Source organism: Scophthalmus maximus, chromosome 2 (assembly GCF_022379125.1).
Source record: "Scophthalmus maximus strain ysfricsl-2021 chromosome 2, ASM2237912v1, whole genome shotgun sequence".
In the NCBI taxonomy this organism is placed as follows: Eukaryota; Metazoa; Chordata; class Actinopteri; order Pleuronectiformes; family Scophthalmidae; genus Scophthalmus; species Scophthalmus maximus.
The window spans coordinates 26,112,196-26,130,243 of NC_061516.1; the positions used below are offsets into that span (position 1 = coordinate 26,112,196).

Below are 18,048 nucleotides of genomic sequence, written 5' to 3' on the forward strand. Positions count from 1 at the left end.
GAGGTCTCACTCTTTCTACCTTTGCTTAAGGTAAAATACGGCGGTCTCACTCTTTCACTGTTTCTAAAACCTAAAATAAAGACGTCTTACACTCATCTTGATTTTAAAGTTCATACAGGGTGATGGATGGTGGAGACGATCTAAATCAACGGCGCTCAACGTTTGATTGTAATAGACGCCTGGAACCAGTAGATGACACTGCAGCTTCTGTTCTGCCGAAACCAGAGGAAGAGAAAATCAGCGACAGAGCCTGTGTGATGCTCTGGAGGAGGGAGGGTTTCTTCTGGTCTCTGCTGGTCTGAGTGGTGAAGGACTCTGCGGGTCTGTACTGGTCTGTACTGGTCTGTACGGGTCTGAGAGCTGGTCCCAGATCAGATGCATGGGTTTGACTTCACGGTGTCGGAGGTAAAGTGTCAGTTTGTGTCTCTTTGTCTCGGACGTTGTGAGGAACGATGTGACCGTGTTGGACCCGGTTCTGTCCGGTCGGTACCAACCGGACGCGTCTTAGTTTCCGTGTTATTCCGCGTGATTCTCCCGTGAAACCCCTTAGCGGCTAACGTCACCGCGACAGATGCTGCTGCTTTACGGTAAACGTCTGATCAGAGCGGAAGCGGAACAGAGAGGAAGGTGCGCATCGGAACAGCGGAGAGCAGCGCATGAATCGATACCGATCGATAACAGATTTTCAGGAACGTATCCGATCAGCGCAGGAGGGAGATGAGCCGCGAAGGCGCAGAACTGAGGATTATGTTCAGCCCGGGGCGCGTGCAGCTGGTTCAGGTAAACCAGCTAACGGAGCTAAAGGCTAACAACAGGTCCTGGGAAGTCCTGGGGAGTCGTGGGAAGTTTGTGAATCGTCTCATTAAAACCTCGGCTCAGCGTGCGTGCGTGTGTGTTTGTGAGGGAATTAATCAGGAAGTGGCGCAAACTGTGTAGGAGACGTCTACGTCACTTCCTGACGCGGGACTTGCACAGTAATTGAAGGTGTGTTACATCTCGATCACGTGCTGATCACCTGATCAGGAGGAGTGATCATGTGGCTCATATGGACGAGGCAGAGAAATATATACTGTGTATAATACTGTAATACTAATAGAAATGTAGCTCTGTAGCAGTATTACTGTAGTACCAACTGTTGTATTCATGTAGTGCTGGCTGCAGTATTACTGTAGTACTGACTGAAGTATTCATGTAGTACTGACCGTAGTATTACTATCGATGTAGTTTTGACTAGTATTACTGTAGTACTGGCTGTAATATTACTATAGTACTGACTCGTATAGATGTAGTTCTGACTGTAGTATTACTGTAGTTCTGACTGTAGTATTACTGCAGTACTGGCTGTAGTATTACTGTAGTACTGACTAGTATTACTGTAGTACTGATTAGTATTGATGTAGTTCTGACTGTAGTATTACTGTAGTACTCACTAGTATTACTATAGTACTCACTAGTATTGATGTAGCTCTGACTGCAGTATTACAGTAGTACTGACTGTAGTATTCATGTAGTACTGACTGCAGTATGAATGTATTACTGACTGTAGTATCACTGTAGTACTGACTGTAGTATTGATGTAGTTCTGACTGGTGTTGACGTAGTTCTGACTGTAGTATTACTATAGTACTGACTGCAGTATGGATGAAGTACTTACTGTAGTATTACTGTTGTACTGACTGTAGTATTACTGTAGTACTGACTGCAGTATGGATGTAGTTCTGATGTAGTACTGTGGGTTTTTCAGGAAGAAGAGGCGGTGGTTCCGGGTCGGAAGGTTCTGGTTACCGGAGCGACAGGTCTCCTGGGTCGAGCCGTCTTCAGAGAGTTCCAGAACAACGGCTGGTTGGTTATTGGGACTGGTTACAGGAGAGCCAGGCCCCGCCTCCTCTGCTGTGACCTCACCGATGAAGATGCCGTCAGAGGACTGCTACAGGAATACAAGGTACTGTTCTGCATTCTCTACTGTACTGCATACTGTACTGTAGTGTACTGCATACTGTACTGGATCAGAGTAAACGTGTCTGTGATAAACACGTTTGACAGGTTTAATAAAGTTATTTTAAATCCGACTGTCTCTGTCTCAGCCAAACGCGGTCATCCACTGTGCGGCGGAGAGACGTCCAGATGTTGTTGAGAGACACACTGAAGCAGCTGTGAACCTCAACGTGCACGCCACGAGCACGCTCGCCAAGGAGGCCGGTCAGTGATCACATGACACGTCACAAAACATCTGTCTGTAGAACGTCTGTCCACAGAACGTATAACATGTATGTTAGTACGAAAACATGTGTGTATTGCATGTATGTTAGTATAACAACGTGCGTGTGTGTGTGTGTGTGTGTGTGTGTGTATAACATGTTTGATGCGTGTGCAGCTGCGTGTGCGGCGTCCTTCCTCTACATCAGCACCGACTACGTGTTTGATGGGAGGAATCCCCCGTACGGAGAAGACGACTGTCCTAACCCTCTGAACGTCTACGGGCGGAGCAAACATGAGGGAGAGAGAGAGACACTGAGGCACTGTCCAGGTACTGCACCTGTCTGTCTGACTGTACCCGTCTGGCTGTCTTCACCTGTCTGTCTTCACCTGTCCCTCTCTCCCTCTCCTCACCTGTCTGTCTCTCAGGTGCGGTGGTGCTGCGGGTGCCCGTCCTGTTCGGGGAGGTGGAGTCTGTGACGGAGAGCGCCGTCACATCTCTGTGGCTGAAGGTGCAGGAGGGGACGGAGAGCTGCACCCTGGATCACTGCCAGCAGAGGTTCCCCACGGACGCCCGCGACGTCGCCGCTGTCTGCAGGAAGCTGGCCGAGAGGGCGAGACAGGTAACTGTCAGAGAGCGAGATGGGCAGCTGTCAGACCATCACCACCGGTCTTTCTGCCTGTCTCACCCCGTCGGTCTGTCTTTCAGGACCCGTCTGTCAGAGGAGTATTCCACTTCTCGGGTAACGAGCAGATGACCAAATACGAGATGGCCGTCGCCATCGCTCAGGCCTTCAAGCTGCCGTCCGATCACCTCATACCTGTAAAATACATCAATCAATAAGTTCATCAATATTTATTTATGTCAATCAATTTACCAGTGGTATTTTCATTAGTACACAGTACTTGTGGCAGTATCAGTACTCTGCAGTACCTTTGGTATTAATACTGCGTCTCTCTGTGTGCAGCTGACCGAGCAGCCGGCCGCCGCCGCCGCTCTCCGTCCAATCAACAGTCGCCTGAACTGTTCTCGTCTGGAGCTGCTGAACCTGAGCGTCCAGCCGCGACCTTTCACCTCCGCCGTCACTGACTGTCTGTGGCCCTTCACGGCCGACAAGCGCTGGAGACAGACAGTGTTCCACTGACAGACAGACAGGTAGAGAGACGGACAGACAGAGAGACAGGTGGGGAGAGACAGACAGACAGACAGACAGACAGGTCAACACACTGAGATACACAGACAGACAGGTACAGAGGCAGACTGTTCCACTGACAGACAGACAGATGGAGAGAAACAGACAGAGAGAGGGACAGACAGACAGGTAAACACACTGAGATAGACAGAGAGGCACAGACAGACAGGTAAACACACTCAGATAGACAGACAGGTGGTTGTAGATTGTTCAGACTGATATCAGATATAACCAATCACATTATATAATATATTAAATAAAATAAATATTGTTTGTTGTTTCACATCTATATCTTCTTGTGTAACTTCTTGTATTTAACTTAATAAACCCAAATAATGAACAGTGTTGATCTGTGTAACAAACCAGGAGTCTCATCCTGTAATAAATACTTCTGCTGAAGACATTGCTGATTCCACTGCATCAATGTTTCCATCACACCTTGAACACATCAGCTGATGACACTCTGAGCGATGCGTTCAGTGTCCTGTCCTCAAACTGAGCATTCATCTGCTTCATTCTTCATGTGTGTGAAAATAATTTACTCTGACTATTTGTTTGCATCATTATTATTTTTATCTATTTGTTATTTTATTGGATCTACTTTTTTTTGCTGTTTGCTATTTTGTTACTGTTGTTTTAACATTTACTTCCTGGTTTGTTTTATTTGATGTTGTGAAACGTCACTTGTCGAAAAACATTGTTTCTTCAGAGCTGATTTTGTTTCAAACACAAAACTTTACTTAGTTGGGTTTTTTTTAATTAGTCACTGTGCGAGGCTGTTAATAATGAATAAAGTTGGTTTTAATAAAAGCTGGCGCAGTCAGGGTACTCCTTTCCTAACTCCTGAAGGATTCTACTTCACGAACTTTCCTTGACCTCATGACGTTTTCCATCAGGGTCAAGGAAAATATGGAGGATGAAACATGACTCATGTCTAATGTGTCGCTCCAGAACCTTCTTGTAGTCCTCCAGAGCCTCGTCCAGCTTAGTACGTAGGTTGCATTTATTTATTTATATATTTGTTCATTTATTTATTTATTCCTGTATTTATTTATACATCAGTTCATTTATCCCGTATTTATTTATACATTTATTTATTGACACCTTAGTCATGTTTCGTCCTCCGTAGAAACGTGGTGGGGTTTGTTTCTTGACTGTTCCACCGCGACCTGAGTCAGACGAGCTGTGCAGGAGGGTCGAGTCCAGCAGGGGGCGCTGATCAACGTGAACATGCCGCAAAAAAACTCACAGAAGAAGAACAACGTTACCGCACATGCGCAGTCTCCGTTTGCGGCTCTGACTACCGGAATTGTTGAAGATGGCTGCGCCCATAGACCTGGAGCTGAAAAAGGTAAAGTCCAACTCTATATATGTCTGTGACCGCAGAAATTCTGACGTTTTTAATGTTCACCCATGAGCAGCATCCGGTCACTGTGAGCCCGCGTGTTTATAATCTGTCCACGGAACACTGTGCCCCCGGAGAGCCGAGCCGAGCCGAGCCGAGCCGCGGGGGCCCCTGTTCCTCCGGTGTGACCGTGTGCCCGTGTCTCCTCAGGCCTTCTCGGAGCTGCAGGTGAAGATGATCGACACGCAGCAGAAGGTGAAGCTCGCGGACCTGCAGATCGACCAGCTGACGCGTGTCCACAAGCACGCGAAGCTGACGCACGCGGAGATCACCACGCTGCCGGACAACACGCGACTCTACGAGGGAGTGGGGCGCATGTGAGTCTCCATGACAACCGGCAATTTCGGTTCACTCACTCACCGGGGGGGACGGCTGACACACGGACATGCTGTATGACGTCACAGGATATATAATGTGGCGTTGGAGACGGAACATTCTGACGTGACAAACTGACGTCACATGTATTCCTCTATGGCGTCACGTGAGACGTCTGAGTTGTCACTATGGTAACACCATCACGAGAAATGGAAAAAAAACAACCCCAAACGCTTGAGATTGATGATCGTGTGTTTCAGGTTCATCCTGCAGTCACAGGACGAGATCAATACTCAGCTGAACCACAAACAGAAAACAGCCGACGAGAAGATCAAAGAGCTCGAGGTATGAAGATGCACAGTGACGACCGTGTGTCTGTCTGTCTGCCTGTGTGTGTCCTCAGACTGACTGTGTGTTTGTCATTTACAGCAGAAGAAGTTGTACCTTGAACGCAGCGTGAAAGACGCTGAAGACAACATCCGAGAGATGCTCCTGTCCAGGAGAGCTCATTGATCGGCACCGATCATTCATCACTGCGTTTGTTCAGCACCGATCAATAACTAGTCACATCTGTCATTGTGTTTGCCTGTTTACATTAAAGTATTGAAGCTTCACACTTCCGTGTCTGGTTCCTCTCGGTTCTCCACACTGACAACCAGTCAACGACCAGCTCGATGACATCATCATCACGGAACACAAACGGGGGAATGCTCATCGATCAAACTTTATTTGACTGTGAAACATGCTACTGTGATGTCATCAGTGTCCATGCTGATGTCATCCATCGGGACATCATCTGTTGTCGCTCGGCTTCTGGACGAAGTTGATGGAGTACGACCCTGAGCCCTGGTCCTGGTTCACCTGGAAGTTGTTGGTGGAGAGTCCGAACGGCCTCAGGATCATGTTCCCCAGGTCCTTCAGTTTCCCTGAGGAGGGAGGAGGAGGGGGGGGGGTCAGCATATGTCACCACTCATACTGATCGATCGATTATCAGTAATAATGAGCAGTGCAGTACGTACCGAGCATCTCCTCCTTCAACTTCTCATTTCTCTCCTGAATCTGCTGAGGTAATTTCTGAGAGACAGAAAGGTAGACGTGAGACGGGTAGGTGGACACAGACAGAGAGACAGACAGATAGACAGCCATCAGCACTGGTCTCTGACATGTTTCAGGATGATGCTTCAGACTTGAACCTATCAGCTGCCGACTGACCGGACGCCTTACAAGGTCTGGTTTGTCCCAGCCAGTCAGTGAACTCACCATGCAGGCCAGCCTGGCGCTGGTCTGGTTCGGGTCTCGCTCCAGAACCATCTTGTAGTCCTCCAGAGCCTCGTCCAGCTTCTCCGTCTGTTCGTATAGCTCCGCCCGCCGTAGCAGCGCCCGCACGTAGTCCGGATTCAGCTCTATCGCTATGGCGTCCACAGACAATCACAGATCAAGATTCAGAGTCTGGATATTCTCTGGTTTACAACCAGACTTTATCAATCGAAACACGCGTGAAATCAGTGATGTCAACGCTCACCTCTGGTGCAGTCGGAGATCGCCTGCTCCTTCAGATCCTGACGGGGGGGGGGGGGGGGCACAGTTAGCATCCTGCTAGCATCAATATAAGTATATCATGAGACTCAGTGTGGTTAGCGTGTTAGCATGTTCTGTTACCAGGTGCAGTCTTGCAGCAGCTCGGTTGGAGAACAGCACAGATCTCTCTCTGCTGAAACAGACCGGACACAGAACAAGAGCCTCCGTGTAGGTGGATGCTGCCGCCGCCCAATCTGAGGGAACACCGTGTGTAAACATCATCAATAACTAAGGTAATCAATATCTGTATGTAAACAATAATCAATAACTGTATACAAACATCGTCAATAACGTAATATTAAGAAAATCAAGTGTATGTAAACAATTAATAATAGTACGTAAAGATAATCAGTAATGTAATATGAAGAAAATCAATAACTACATAAACAATCGATGACTGTATATATAGATGGACGACACGTCTCCACTTCCTCACGCTGTACAAACATGTAGCGGATATATAGCTCAGATACATACAGGCGTCACCAACTTGTGCTAGTGATGTCATTTGGAGTCAGAGTATCGAGGTCCCGCCCACACGCTCTTGACCAATCACGAGTCAGTCTCTCAGCTGTCAATCATGATGTCTCAGCCCATTTTTCATATCAATTAAGTAATGAAAACTTAACATGCTAACATGTAGGGGGCGGGGCTTATGACCTATACTGCACCCAGCCACCAGGGGGCAATCGTGATGATTTGGCTTCATGTCGTCCATCTTTATTTTATCTGGATCGTGGTTCATTCTGGATTAATAAACCACGTTCACATGGTTTCTTCTCACCTCCATCTTTAAACTCTCTGTTTCCTTTTTCCTTCAGAGATAAACTCTGCTGCCGTCGACCCTGAAACACACACGGGAGAAGAAAGTGTGTAAGACAGCGAGCCTGGCCCCTGAACGCCTCTTTACACACTGACCTAGTTGACAGCGACGTTGATCAGAGGCAGGGGATGTGGTAACTTCGGATTTTAACCCTTAGATTTCTCTGCTCGCCTCTGGTCATGTGACCAGATTGTGAGGGACACAGATGTGAACACGTTACCTCCTTCTCCTCCTCTGTCAGCTCCTTCTCCGCCTCCCTCAGGTATTCATCATCAAACTCCATCTGACTCTGCTCCTCCTTCATCTCTGAGTCGGAATCACACTCCTGCAGCCCGTCGTCCTGCAGCCTGTCGTCCTGCTCCTCCTGCGGCCCGTTGTCCTGCAGCCCGTCGTCCTGCAGCCTGTCGCCCTGCAGCCCGTCACCCTGTTCCTCCTGCAGCCTGTCGCCCTGCAGCCCGTCACCCTGTTCCTCCTGCAGCCCGTCGCCCTGCAGCCTGTCGTCCTGCTCCTCCTGCAGCCCATCGTCCTGCAGCCCGTCGTCCTGCAGCCTGTCGTCCTGCAGCCCGTTGCCCTGTTTCTCCTGCAGCCTGTCGCCCTGTTTCCCCTGCAGCCCGTCGCCATGCAGCCTGTCGCCCTGCTCATCCTGCCGATGTCCTCCTCCTGTGTCAGTCTCTGTGATGTCTCCTCTGACCGTCAGTCTCTCAGTTATTTGGTGACAATTTTCTGGCTCCTCCTCCTCCTCCTCCTCCTCCTCCTCTCTGGGGTCTGGAGGCTCCAGAGTCTCCTGGCAGTCATAGAAGTCCTCCTCCTCCACCTCCTTCTTCTTCTTCTTCTTCTCCTCCTCCTTCTCTCTGGGTTTCCCAGCTGCTCCGCTGCATTGCTGCTCTCCGCTCATATTGAAGCTCTGCAACACAAGAATCAATAAATCATTGTTGTTGTCCATCATAACTGAAGAATGCACATTTGATTTTCAGTTTATCAATCACAATAAACACGAGGCTCACGTGGTGAGTTCATGTGTGTTAGAACCTGAAAGTCAAGTCTGAAATATTAAAGTCTGAGTGTGAAGTGAAGGAGGAGACAGAGAGAAGGACAGTGAAGGAGTGAAGGAGGAAGCAGGTAGAACACTAGGCTCCACTGTTAGACACCGGGAACATCCAGATGTTCCCTCTTGTTCCAGCTGCGTGTTAAATCAGCAGGTTCCCACAGGGAGTTCTGAACAGGTCCATCAACAAACACATGACATTACAACTGTGGTCTGCGCAGAGCTGCAGCTAACAGCTACAAACAGCTAACAGCTAGCTCCAACTGCTGCTTCACGTAAACACGCTGTGAACCGGCACACACGTCACAGATCGGCGTCGCGTCATCATCGTGGCGGTTTGATAGAGGACAGAAAAAGTGACATTTATTCTCTCACCTGCTAACACCTGTTAGCCAGCCGAAGACTAGCTCTGATGTCACTTCCGGGACGATGACCCCTCTTCTTCTTCTACTTCTACTGTTGTTATTTGTGTTGTTGATCCGTCTGCCGGGTCCAGGTCCTGTTCGGGTCCGGGACTTTGTCTGAACCGGGTCAGCAGCTCCAGAATCAGACCGACGATGCTTCCAGAAAATGTCAGGGACGACTGAAGACTCCTTCTTCTTCTGCTGCTTGTTAATAGACTGATACAGCTCATTACCGCCCCCTGCCGGATCCTTTATAAAATACTCTTCTTCTTTTTCCTTTTCTTCTTGTGTGTGTGTGTGTGTGTTTGTGTTATAGAAATATTGTGCATATACCTTTAGATTTATTTTCAACCTCCTGTTTATTACAGTCTATGATTCAACATTTGTCGAGCAATAGTGAACACAATTTGTAGGCAATGCAACTAAATTTAAATCAATGTTTATGTTTTGTCAGGTTTCCTTGAGTGTCTTGAAAGGCGCCGAAAAATAAAATGTATTATTATTATTATTATTATTATCATTATTATTATTATTATTATTATTATTATTATTATTATTATTATTATTATGATTCTAAATTAAACAGAAATAAATAAAAAAATATTCTCTAAAAGTTTGACTCACACCTTAACCCCTCACTCTGCATGTTTTCATACAACATAACCCCTGGCATGTTTTCATACATCGAAACCCCTCACCCTGCATGTTTTCATACACCTTAACCCCTCAACCTGCATGTTTCCATACACCTTAACCATTAACCCTGTGTGTTTTCATACACCTTAGCCCCTCACCCTGCATGTTTTCATACACCTTAACCCCTCACCTTGTACATGTTCATACACCTTAACCCCTTACCCTGTGTTTTCATACACCTTAACCACTAACCATGTATGTTTTCATACACCTCAACCCCTCACCCTGTACATGTTCATAAACCTTAGCCCCTCACCCTGTATGTTTTAATACACCTTAAACACTAACCCTGTAAGTTTTCATACACCTTAACCCTTCACCATGTATGTTTTTTCATAAACCTTAAACACTAACCCTGTAAGTTTTCATCCACCTTAACCCCTCACCCTGTATGTTTTCATACACCTCAACCCCTCACCCTGTATGTTTTCATAAATCAGTAATTTGATTTAACTGAGATGTTAAAAACACTTGAGGTCGGCCATTGTTGTTGGCTCACTGACGCTACAGGAAGTAGAAAGTGTCCGACTTGAAGTCTGTCTTTTTAAACTCCGCCCCTGCAGCCGCCGGCAGCTCCCGTTGTCGACGGGCCTCAGAGCGTCTGGTCTGGGCGATCCAGGAGCTGAAGGCAGAGACTCGGGCGTACACTCCAGGTCTCCCAGGTTGTCCACACCCAATCCCAAAAGAGGTCACACCTGGTAGGAACCAAGCAGAACACAGCATTTCTTCAAACCTCAACTAAAACAGAGGCCTGGCGGCCACATGTAAAGAAGTGTGGCCCCTGTTAGTGACAGTTAAATGAGTCACTGACCAATCAGAGTCCAGTGCCCATCTTTCAGACACATCAGTGGACCGCCGGAGTCGCCCTGGAAACAAACACAATGAAACTTTGTCAACTTTATCAAAATGCAACAAACATTATTAACCTGTGAGTTTTAGGTTGAGAGAGAGTCCAGGTCATGAGTTACCTGGCAGGAGTCGACCCCTCCCTCAGGGTACCCAGCACACAGCATGCTGGAGGTGATGGTGAACTCAGGTAACTGACGCTGACACTGATCCTGAACCACCAGAGGAACCTCAGCCTCCTGGAGAACGTCAGGGAGAGAGCCTGAGAGAGAGACAAGTCAGAGAGACAGGTGGGTCAGAGAGACAGACGGGTCTCCTCCTGTCCAGGCTCTGAAGGTTCTAAAGGTCTTTGTGTCTCCTCCTTTCCAGGCTCTGAAGGTTCTAAAGGTCTTTGTGTCTCCTCCTGTCCAGGCTCTGAAGGTTCTAAAGGTATTTTTTTCTGCTTCTGTGTCTTACCCTGTTCAGCATCTCGTCCCCACCCAGCGATGAAACATCGTCCTCCTGCTGTTACTTCCTGACCCTCGGCAGGTAAACACAGCGGCTGGATCGTCTCTGAAAGACAAAGAACTTTATTGTAAATTTATTGTAACAAAAGTGATTTAGACTTTCCTGACAACTGTTTTTGACAAGATCTTAAAAACCCGGCTAATCTTTCTTCTCAGATGACACAAGTCTGAAGTTGACATATTTACTAATGAATCAGTGTCATCAACATTTTGTGATTGTTGCGTTCAATGTCTACTGACGGGTGAAGTTTATTGGCTTCTGCAGATGCATCATGGCGATGTCGGCCTCTTTGCTTCGCCTGTTGTAGTGTCTGTTGATGACGATGCGATCGACTCGTCGGGTCTGAACCTCCAAAGAGTTTGTATCACTCTGAGCATGAAGACCGAAAAGGGCCGACCAGGACTGGAGGTGGATGTTCTTCCTGTGGAGGAGGAACTGAACTGACTTCCTTTCTCCATCTTGGACATCGTGTTGGTCAGTTCTCAAAACTTGAAGACTTCATGTTGTTCAAGTGGAAACACCTGACCACAACCTCTCGGTAGAACATTGTAATCCAATATTAATTTTACACATTATATGTATGTATGGAATATATCTATAAACATGTACCTCATCCATTTTAAAGGACACCACTGGTGTTTAAGAGATTCTATAAACCTTTGAGTTATCATATGGGAAATGATTTGTGAAGAGTCTCTCACCCGTAGACACAGTGTGCAGCAGTCAGCAGCCAATCGCTGCCAATCAGCGAGGCTCCGCACAAATGACGACCTCGCCACTGCAGCGACACAATCCACGGCCAAGCCCCTTTCACTGCGTCGGCTCCGCCCACCACCCGGGCCACAACTGACCAGTAACAACGACAGGGAAACAAACAGGATCAGATTAGCAGTGAGAGTTTTGGTCAGACTGAAGAAGAGGATTCACTTTCTCACCTTGACCAGGTTTCCTCTCTTCTGATTGGTCAGCGTCTTTCGTCATATTACTGACAAGGCGAACTCCACACACTAAAACAAAGGTTCCGTGTTCATGTTTAAATCATTTCGGTTCACTGAGATGAACATTAATTCAACATAAACATATGTTTTGACGGTTAGCGTCTATGGCAGAGTGTAGCTGTCTGTTGTTTTAATGGTCAGTGTTTATCAGTGTACTCACGTTGGTTGTCACAGTTCAGATCAATCACCTTTTCACTGGAGCACGTTTCACTGTAAATAAAAAAGTTGTCAAATTAAAAGAACGTATCCCAAATAATTGCTGGTTCGGGTATTAGTTTTGGATCTGATCCTGGTTTGGTTTCTGTTTCATGCTCTGGTGGTGGTCTTCAGAACTTGGTCCTAGTTCTATGTCTGGTTCTTGTTGTAGCTAATTCTCTGGTCTTAAGTGACTTGGTTTTAATCATGGTTCTAGTTTTAGTTCTACTTCTGGTTCTGGTTCTGGTTCTGGCCTTTAGTACCTGACTGTGGCTTCCATTGTTCCATTACTGGTGACTGTGATGATTGAAAACGGTGAATCTTGTGGCAAAGCCGGAATCAGAGACGCCTCCCCAGACCTGCAGAGATTGAGACAGGTGAGAGTTACCTGTAACCCGTGTACTGACAGGTGAGGTGAGATGGGTGAGAGTTACCTGTAGCCCAGGTACTGACAGGTGAGGTGAGATGGGTGAGAGTTACCTGTAGCCCAGGTACTGACAGGTGAGGTGAGATGGGTGAGAGTTACCTGTAGCCCAGGTACTGACAGGTGAGGTGAGATGGGTAAGAGTTACCTGTAGCCCAGGTACTGACAGGTGAGGCGAGACAGGTGAGAGTTCCAGGTATCAGCACAAGACGTGGAAAGAGTCGAGCCGATTTGAAACCGGAGACGATTTGAACCGTTCACCTGTAACACAACTGAAACACACACACACACACACACACACACACACACACACACACACTCTCCCTCGTTACTTTCAAGTTGTTTTTGTCGGTGACGTCGTATTATTGATCCCGTATCAATTATCAAACCCTGACTCACCACAATCGGCTTCATCAGATGCATCAGGACAGTCGACCACAGCATCACACTGACTGTTGCCATGGATACAACTTCCTGTCCGACACTGGAACTGACCGGCTGCACATGGAGCTGTTCACAAACCACGTAGCCCATAATCAATAATTAACAACAAATAAAACAGCTGTTTTCTGTTTTGACACTAACTAAACTCTGACCGCTGACTCACCTGGTGACCCCAGGTCGACCCCAGAGGTGAAGTTGGCCCTAAATCCTCGGCTGTGACCCGAGGAGTCTGTGAAGAACCACACTGTCATCTGATTGGTCGTCGAGAACAAGTCGTGGGCTGGGCCATCGTCACCAGTGAGGACGGCTGAAATAAACAACTGATCAGTGCCTGAAGAGGAGTCACAGGTGAGGAATGACGCTGCAGAGCATTATGGGTAAAACCCAACCTCACCAAGCAAAGTGGAGTTAGGTCCTGCCCCGTCCCGCACTTCTACGACATCATAGGTCGCTTCGATGTTGAAGTCCAGGAAGTGGAGCTGGATGTTTTGACCCTGCACAGTGTGGAGAGTCCACAGACCTGCAGCAGCAGAGCATCATGGGTAATTGACAGCAAAATATTAAAAAAAAAAACAAAGGTGCAGAAAATGATGGACATCACAGATCACATGACTGTGGACAGACAAGTTCTTACACTTAGCCTTGTTCCCGTAGGAGTGTGGGTAGTTTGGTGAGCTGAAGGTGGAGTTTGGCTCCCAGAGGTCAAAGGGTCCTCCACAGTCAGCTGGACCAATCAGAGCAGAGGGGGTGGGGTCAAATTCAAAGATTTATAAACAGTGTGACCACGTTATCAGGGGCGTAGCCTGAATATCACCTGGTACAAGGGGCGTGGCAGTTGTCTCACCTGGTATAGGGGGCGTGGTCATAGGCGGCGGTACATTGGTGGGTTCTGGGGGGGAGGGGCCACAGGGATTAGGGGTCAGGAAGATGTCATCCAGACTTATGTCATTCCTCATCCCACCTTTCTTCAGGGCCTCAAACGTCACCTGCAGAGGTCAGAGGTCATACAGCCACCAAGTATTGATAAGGATCAATGAACTGATCACTTGGTGATGTCACTGACCGTGGCCTCGTCCGTCAGATTTAGGGTCGCTTGGCCGTAGTTCCAGTTGTCGCCATAGTTACCGTCTCTCTGGAACACCACGGTGACGGCGGGCTCCGGTTGTGATGGAGACGATCGGAGCAGCAGGACCCTGAGGCGGTGAACGTCTTCTCCAAACATGTGGTACCTGCAGACACACACACACAGAGACACACACACACACACACACACACACACACACACACACACACACACACACACACACACACACACACACACACACACACACACACACACCGATTTGAAACCGGAGACACACACACACACACACACGCACACACACACATACACACTCCTTGTTGTTTACTTCTTTATTTCCTGGTTGTTTACATGTTTGTGTCAGTTGTTTACCAGAAGCTCAGACACATGGGCTGTGTGGGCGGAGTCAGTGGGAGGCTGTGGATCCTGAAGCTCTTCAGCCATTGGCCGGGACTCAGAGATGTGACTATGTAGAAACCTGAGTCCAACACAAACAGATCGATATCACCGCATTGATAATGACAGTGAATCAGTCCCATCACGTATGATGACATCATGGCGTCCTCCACATCAGACCCACCGGAGCTGTTACCCAGCGTGTGGTCGGCACTGGGGCCGGTCAGCAGAGGGAACGTGGAACCGCTGGTTCGAATCCAGTCTCCATCGTCATCGTCCTGCTGCTGCCTCCAGAAGCACATGCCCTGCTCAAAGGTACAGGTCAGCTTCTTCTCGTCTGAGGAGACGACCAGAGACACAAACAGAGACACAAAGACACAATCAGAGACGTTAACAACAACAACAACAGCAACATCAACTCTATGTGTTGTGTGATGTGTTACTGGAGAGGTCGGAGAGGTTGGCGGTGCTGTAGGTGGCGTTGAACCCCGACAGGTTGTTGACGTCATCAGAGATAAACTCCACAGTTGATTGGTCAGTCAGCAGCCAAACTGTCCCAGGAGGGGCGGAGCCTGAGAGCTCAGCTACAAATCATATCAACATGTCAGTTAATGAGAGTCTGATCCTGATCCTGATCCTGATCCTCAGATCCTCACACACATCACCACTTCCAACACACTTTACCTGTGAGCTGTTTGTGTGGTCCGACTCCTGCGTACAGTTTCACAGTGTCGATGTTTTCTTCTGTTACGAACTTATGGAAGTCGACTCGAACTGAAAATCCCTGATCGACCCTGAAATCAACAGACGGTCATTCACAAATGTGTTGTTTGATTCGGTTTCAGAACTAATGTACAGTGTGTATATATAGTGTCAGCACATGGTATGTACAATTTGTACAGTGTGTATAAATTGTGAAAAGTGTGTGTACAGTGTCAATACAATTTGCACAGTTTGTGCACAATGATGTTGCTGTTGTTGTTTGACCTGATGATCCAGCGACAGACGCTGTTGTTCTTGTACGTATCAGAAACGTCTGACGAGCTGAACGAGCCGCTCGGTCCTCTCAGCACAAACTGTCCGTCACACGCTGTCGCTAGGGAGACGAGAACGATGACATAATCAGCCGACGTCTGGTCAGTGTGAAGCATGTGACATTCACTCCTATCGACATCATCAATAATCAATAACGAATGATAAAGATAGAAATCTTTAGATCAATAATCACCGACCACAGCGATCGCCGTCTTCGTCGGAGGCGTCGGAACAGTCGTTCACTCCGTCACAGAAGCGGTTGATCAGGATGCACATCGATCGATCAGCACAGGGTTTATGATGAGGACGACACGTCACTACGGAGACGGAGTGAACATGAATCTTATTTAATAAAAACAAAACAAGACTCCTGTTCGTTTTCCTCACCTGTCGAAGACGTGACGCTCGTCGGTGCTGCTGTCGTCACGTCAGGTTTCTCTGCGGGAAAAGTTCCGGTTACAGCTGGGAATTATTTACTCAAACCTTGGAAGCATCCAATCAGATCTGATCTAATCTGTGACCTCACAGTGATGTCATAGTGACCTCGGTTACCTGTGATCTGGATGCTATTGCTGTCAATCAACAATCCCCTTCCCTCTGCCTCCTTAAGTCCCGCCCTCAGCTGCAGCTCCGCGTCCTTCACACCAATCAGCTGATAGAACCAGAGGTCAAAGGTCACGGCCACGCTGCCCTGACTGAGAACACGGATCAATAAACGAGTTATCACCTCGTTAATGAGATTATCAGCAAATTGGTTTGAATCAACAATCAACATCTACCTCTGATCAATCAATCAATCAATCAATCAATCAATCAGCCAAATGTATAAATAAATCAAAACTAATCAAACAAAGTGATAAATCAATAATTTGTTGACAATTGATGGTAGCAAATGTGTTTGATCATTATGGATGCGATTGATGCGGTATTGATTGTATATCTGACCTGAAGTCTAACACCTGACAGGACCGATAGAGTCGTCTGAGCTCAGTGAGGCCGAACGCCTCAGACACCTGTGGACCAATCAGAGGTCGGACAGTCATGGGTCATCACCATGGCGACACGTTGTTTACATGGAATTTAAGTTTAGAGAAACCCTCAACACCTTCAACAGAGTCTCTCTGACACAATGATCAATAATCAGCCCCCCTCCCTTGTGGCCTTTCAAAATAAAGCTGCTGGTGTTTTTTTCACAGTAAAAGCCCGTGGTCTCACCAGCTGCTGGACGTCAAAGGCCAGAGATTTAAAGAGCCGACTGCTGGAGTTCTTCAGCTCCTCGGAGAACTGGGCTCCCTCGGTGATCACCATGCGACCAGTCAGCACCGCGGGCTCAACGGCACCTCGGGAACAAACAACCATATCGACACTTATCACGATGAACTCGTCGTCCGAAGACCGCCGAGTTCAATCGAGACCGGACCATCAGTTACCTTCAGGCCTCAGGCTGAACCACGACACCACGATCAATCCGACACAACAGATCAGAAGAAGAGAGGAAACGACACAGAGGAGAAACTCCAGGGACGACAGACGCCGCGTCATACTGACGGCTGCAGGGGAAATACATAATCAATACAGCAATACATCATCAATCAGCTGCTGTTGGTTCTGACAACATGAATCAGTTTACCTGTTAGTTTCTCTGGTGTAGAGCAGACCGACGCCTCAGGACACTGTCGGACTCTGAGTCTGATCTGGGATCAGCTTTTACTGAGCTGAAAATGATTAATGACTCATTATCAATACCGCGGCTGATAATCAATAAGGAAGCTGATAAAGTGAGTAATTAGGTCTCTGCTGCTGGGAATATGACGAAGTAAACAAATCACGGTATATGTTTTAAATGTCCGTGTCATGAGAATCTGACGATAAAAAAGTCCCAAAAGTGATACGAGTGGTCACCTGTTGATGACCTCATCTGTCAATCAGACATCACCAATGTGATGTAACCAAAAAGTTGTCCACATAGAAGGTTACAAACAGTTTCACAGAAAGTACTACAGAGTACTACAGACAGAGCACTATAGAGTACTATGGACAGAGTGCTACAGACAGTTTTCACATACACACACACAGACACACACACACACACACACACACACACACACACACACACACACACACACACACCCTCTTTATGAGAATATAAAGTCCAGAGGCAGTAAACCTGCCAGGCAATCTAATGTGACCCCGCCCCCTGCAGTCACCTGCCAGGCAATCTAATGTGACCCCGCCCCCTGCAGTCACCTGTCAGGTAATCTAATGTGACCCCGCCCCCTGCAGTCACCTGTCAGGTAATCTAATGTGACCCCGCCCCCTGCAGTCACCTGTCAGATAATCTAATGTGACCCCGCCCCCTGCAGTCACCTGTCAGATAATCTAATGTGACCCCGCCCCCTGTAGTCAGTACAACAGAAACTGAGATCAGTGGAGTCAAATAATTGAAATATGTTCATGTTGAAAATAA

The 18,048-nt window shown here is 47.5% G+C and overlaps 4 protein-coding genes across 6 annotated transcripts; 2 read left to right on the plus strand and 2 right to left on the minus strand.

Moving 5' to 3' along the window:
• Positions 1 to 236: 236 nt before the first annotated feature.
• Positions 237 to 3,409, plus strand: mat2b (methionine adenosyltransferase II, beta). 2 transcript variants are annotated; one of them, XM_035625666.2, is made up of 7 exons: positions 237 to 405; positions 1,745 to 1,942; positions 2,085 to 2,199; positions 2,375 to 2,527; positions 2,626 to 2,819; positions 2,906 to 3,019; positions 3,165 to 3,409. In XM_035625666.2, the coding sequence occupies exons 1-7, from the start codon at positions 376 to 378 to the stop codon at positions 3,339 to 3,341; spliced, it is 981 nt and encodes a 326-aa protein (XP_035481559.1). In that variant the 5' UTR covers positions 237 to 375; the 3' UTR covers positions 3,342 to 3,409. The 2 variants fall into 2 exon arrangements, with proteins under 2 accessions (XP_035481559.1, XP_035481558.1); XM_035625665.2 differs by lacking the exon at positions 237 to 405 and adding an exon at positions 585 to 780.
• Positions 3,410 to 4,583: 1,174 nt separating this feature from the next.
• Positions 4,584 to 5,723, plus strand: pfdn1 (prefoldin subunit 1). The gene is made up of 4 exons (XM_035625668.2): positions 4,584 to 4,740; positions 4,945 to 5,111; positions 5,370 to 5,454; positions 5,539 to 5,723. The coding sequence occupies exons 1-4, from the start codon at positions 4,708 to 4,710 to the stop codon at positions 5,620 to 5,622; spliced, it is 369 nt and encodes a 122-aa protein (XP_035481561.1). The 5' UTR covers positions 4,584 to 4,707; the 3' UTR covers positions 5,623 to 5,723.
• Positions 5,724 to 5,814: 91 nt separating this feature from the next.
• Positions 5,815 to 9,147, minus strand: ttc1 (tetratricopeptide repeat domain 1). 2 transcript variants are annotated; one of them, XM_035625663.2, is made up of 8 exons: positions 8,931 to 9,147; positions 7,731 to 8,414; positions 7,472 to 7,532; positions 6,769 to 6,881; positions 6,632 to 6,668; positions 6,370 to 6,518; positions 6,129 to 6,183; positions 5,815 to 6,035 (listed from the first exon to the last, which is right to left on the minus strand). In XM_035625663.2, the coding sequence occupies exons 2-8, from the start codon at positions 8,403 to 8,405 to the stop codon at positions 5,902 to 5,904; spliced, it is 1,224 nt and encodes a 407-aa protein (XP_035481556.2). In that variant the 5' UTR covers positions 8,406 to 8,414; positions 8,931 to 9,147; the 3' UTR covers positions 5,815 to 5,901. The 2 variants fall into 2 exon arrangements, with proteins under 2 accessions (XP_035481556.2, XP_035481557.2); XM_035625664.2 differs by lacking the exon at positions 8,931 to 9,147 and adding an exon at positions 8,515 to 8,779.
• A 152-nt stretch (positions 9,148 to 9,299) lies between these two features.
• On the minus strand, positions 9,300 to 17,598 carry tmprss15 (transmembrane serine protease 15). The gene is made up of 28 exons (XM_035625661.2): positions 17,212 to 17,598; positions 17,012 to 17,131; positions 16,797 to 16,921; positions 16,527 to 16,594; positions 16,134 to 16,276; positions 15,969 to 16,019; positions 15,779 to 15,898; positions 15,534 to 15,642; positions 15,231 to 15,340; positions 14,990 to 15,130; positions 14,731 to 14,883; positions 14,523 to 14,628; positions 14,133 to 14,298; positions 13,914 to 14,055; positions 13,704 to 13,793; positions 13,464 to 13,589; positions 13,233 to 13,376; positions 13,025 to 13,135; positions 12,774 to 12,897; positions 12,465 to 12,560; positions 12,167 to 12,216; positions 11,944 to 12,015; positions 11,710 to 11,854; positions 11,248 to 11,429; positions 10,958 to 11,053; positions 10,624 to 10,763; positions 10,467 to 10,521; positions 9,300 to 10,350 (listed from the first exon to the last, which is right to left on the minus strand). The coding sequence occupies exons 2-28, from the start codon at positions 17,121 to 17,123 to the stop codon at positions 10,160 to 10,162; spliced, it is 3,168 nt and encodes a 1,055-aa protein (XP_035481554.2). The 5' UTR covers positions 17,124 to 17,131; positions 17,212 to 17,598; the 3' UTR covers positions 9,300 to 10,159.
• Positions 17,599 to 18,048: the final 450 nt, after the last annotated feature.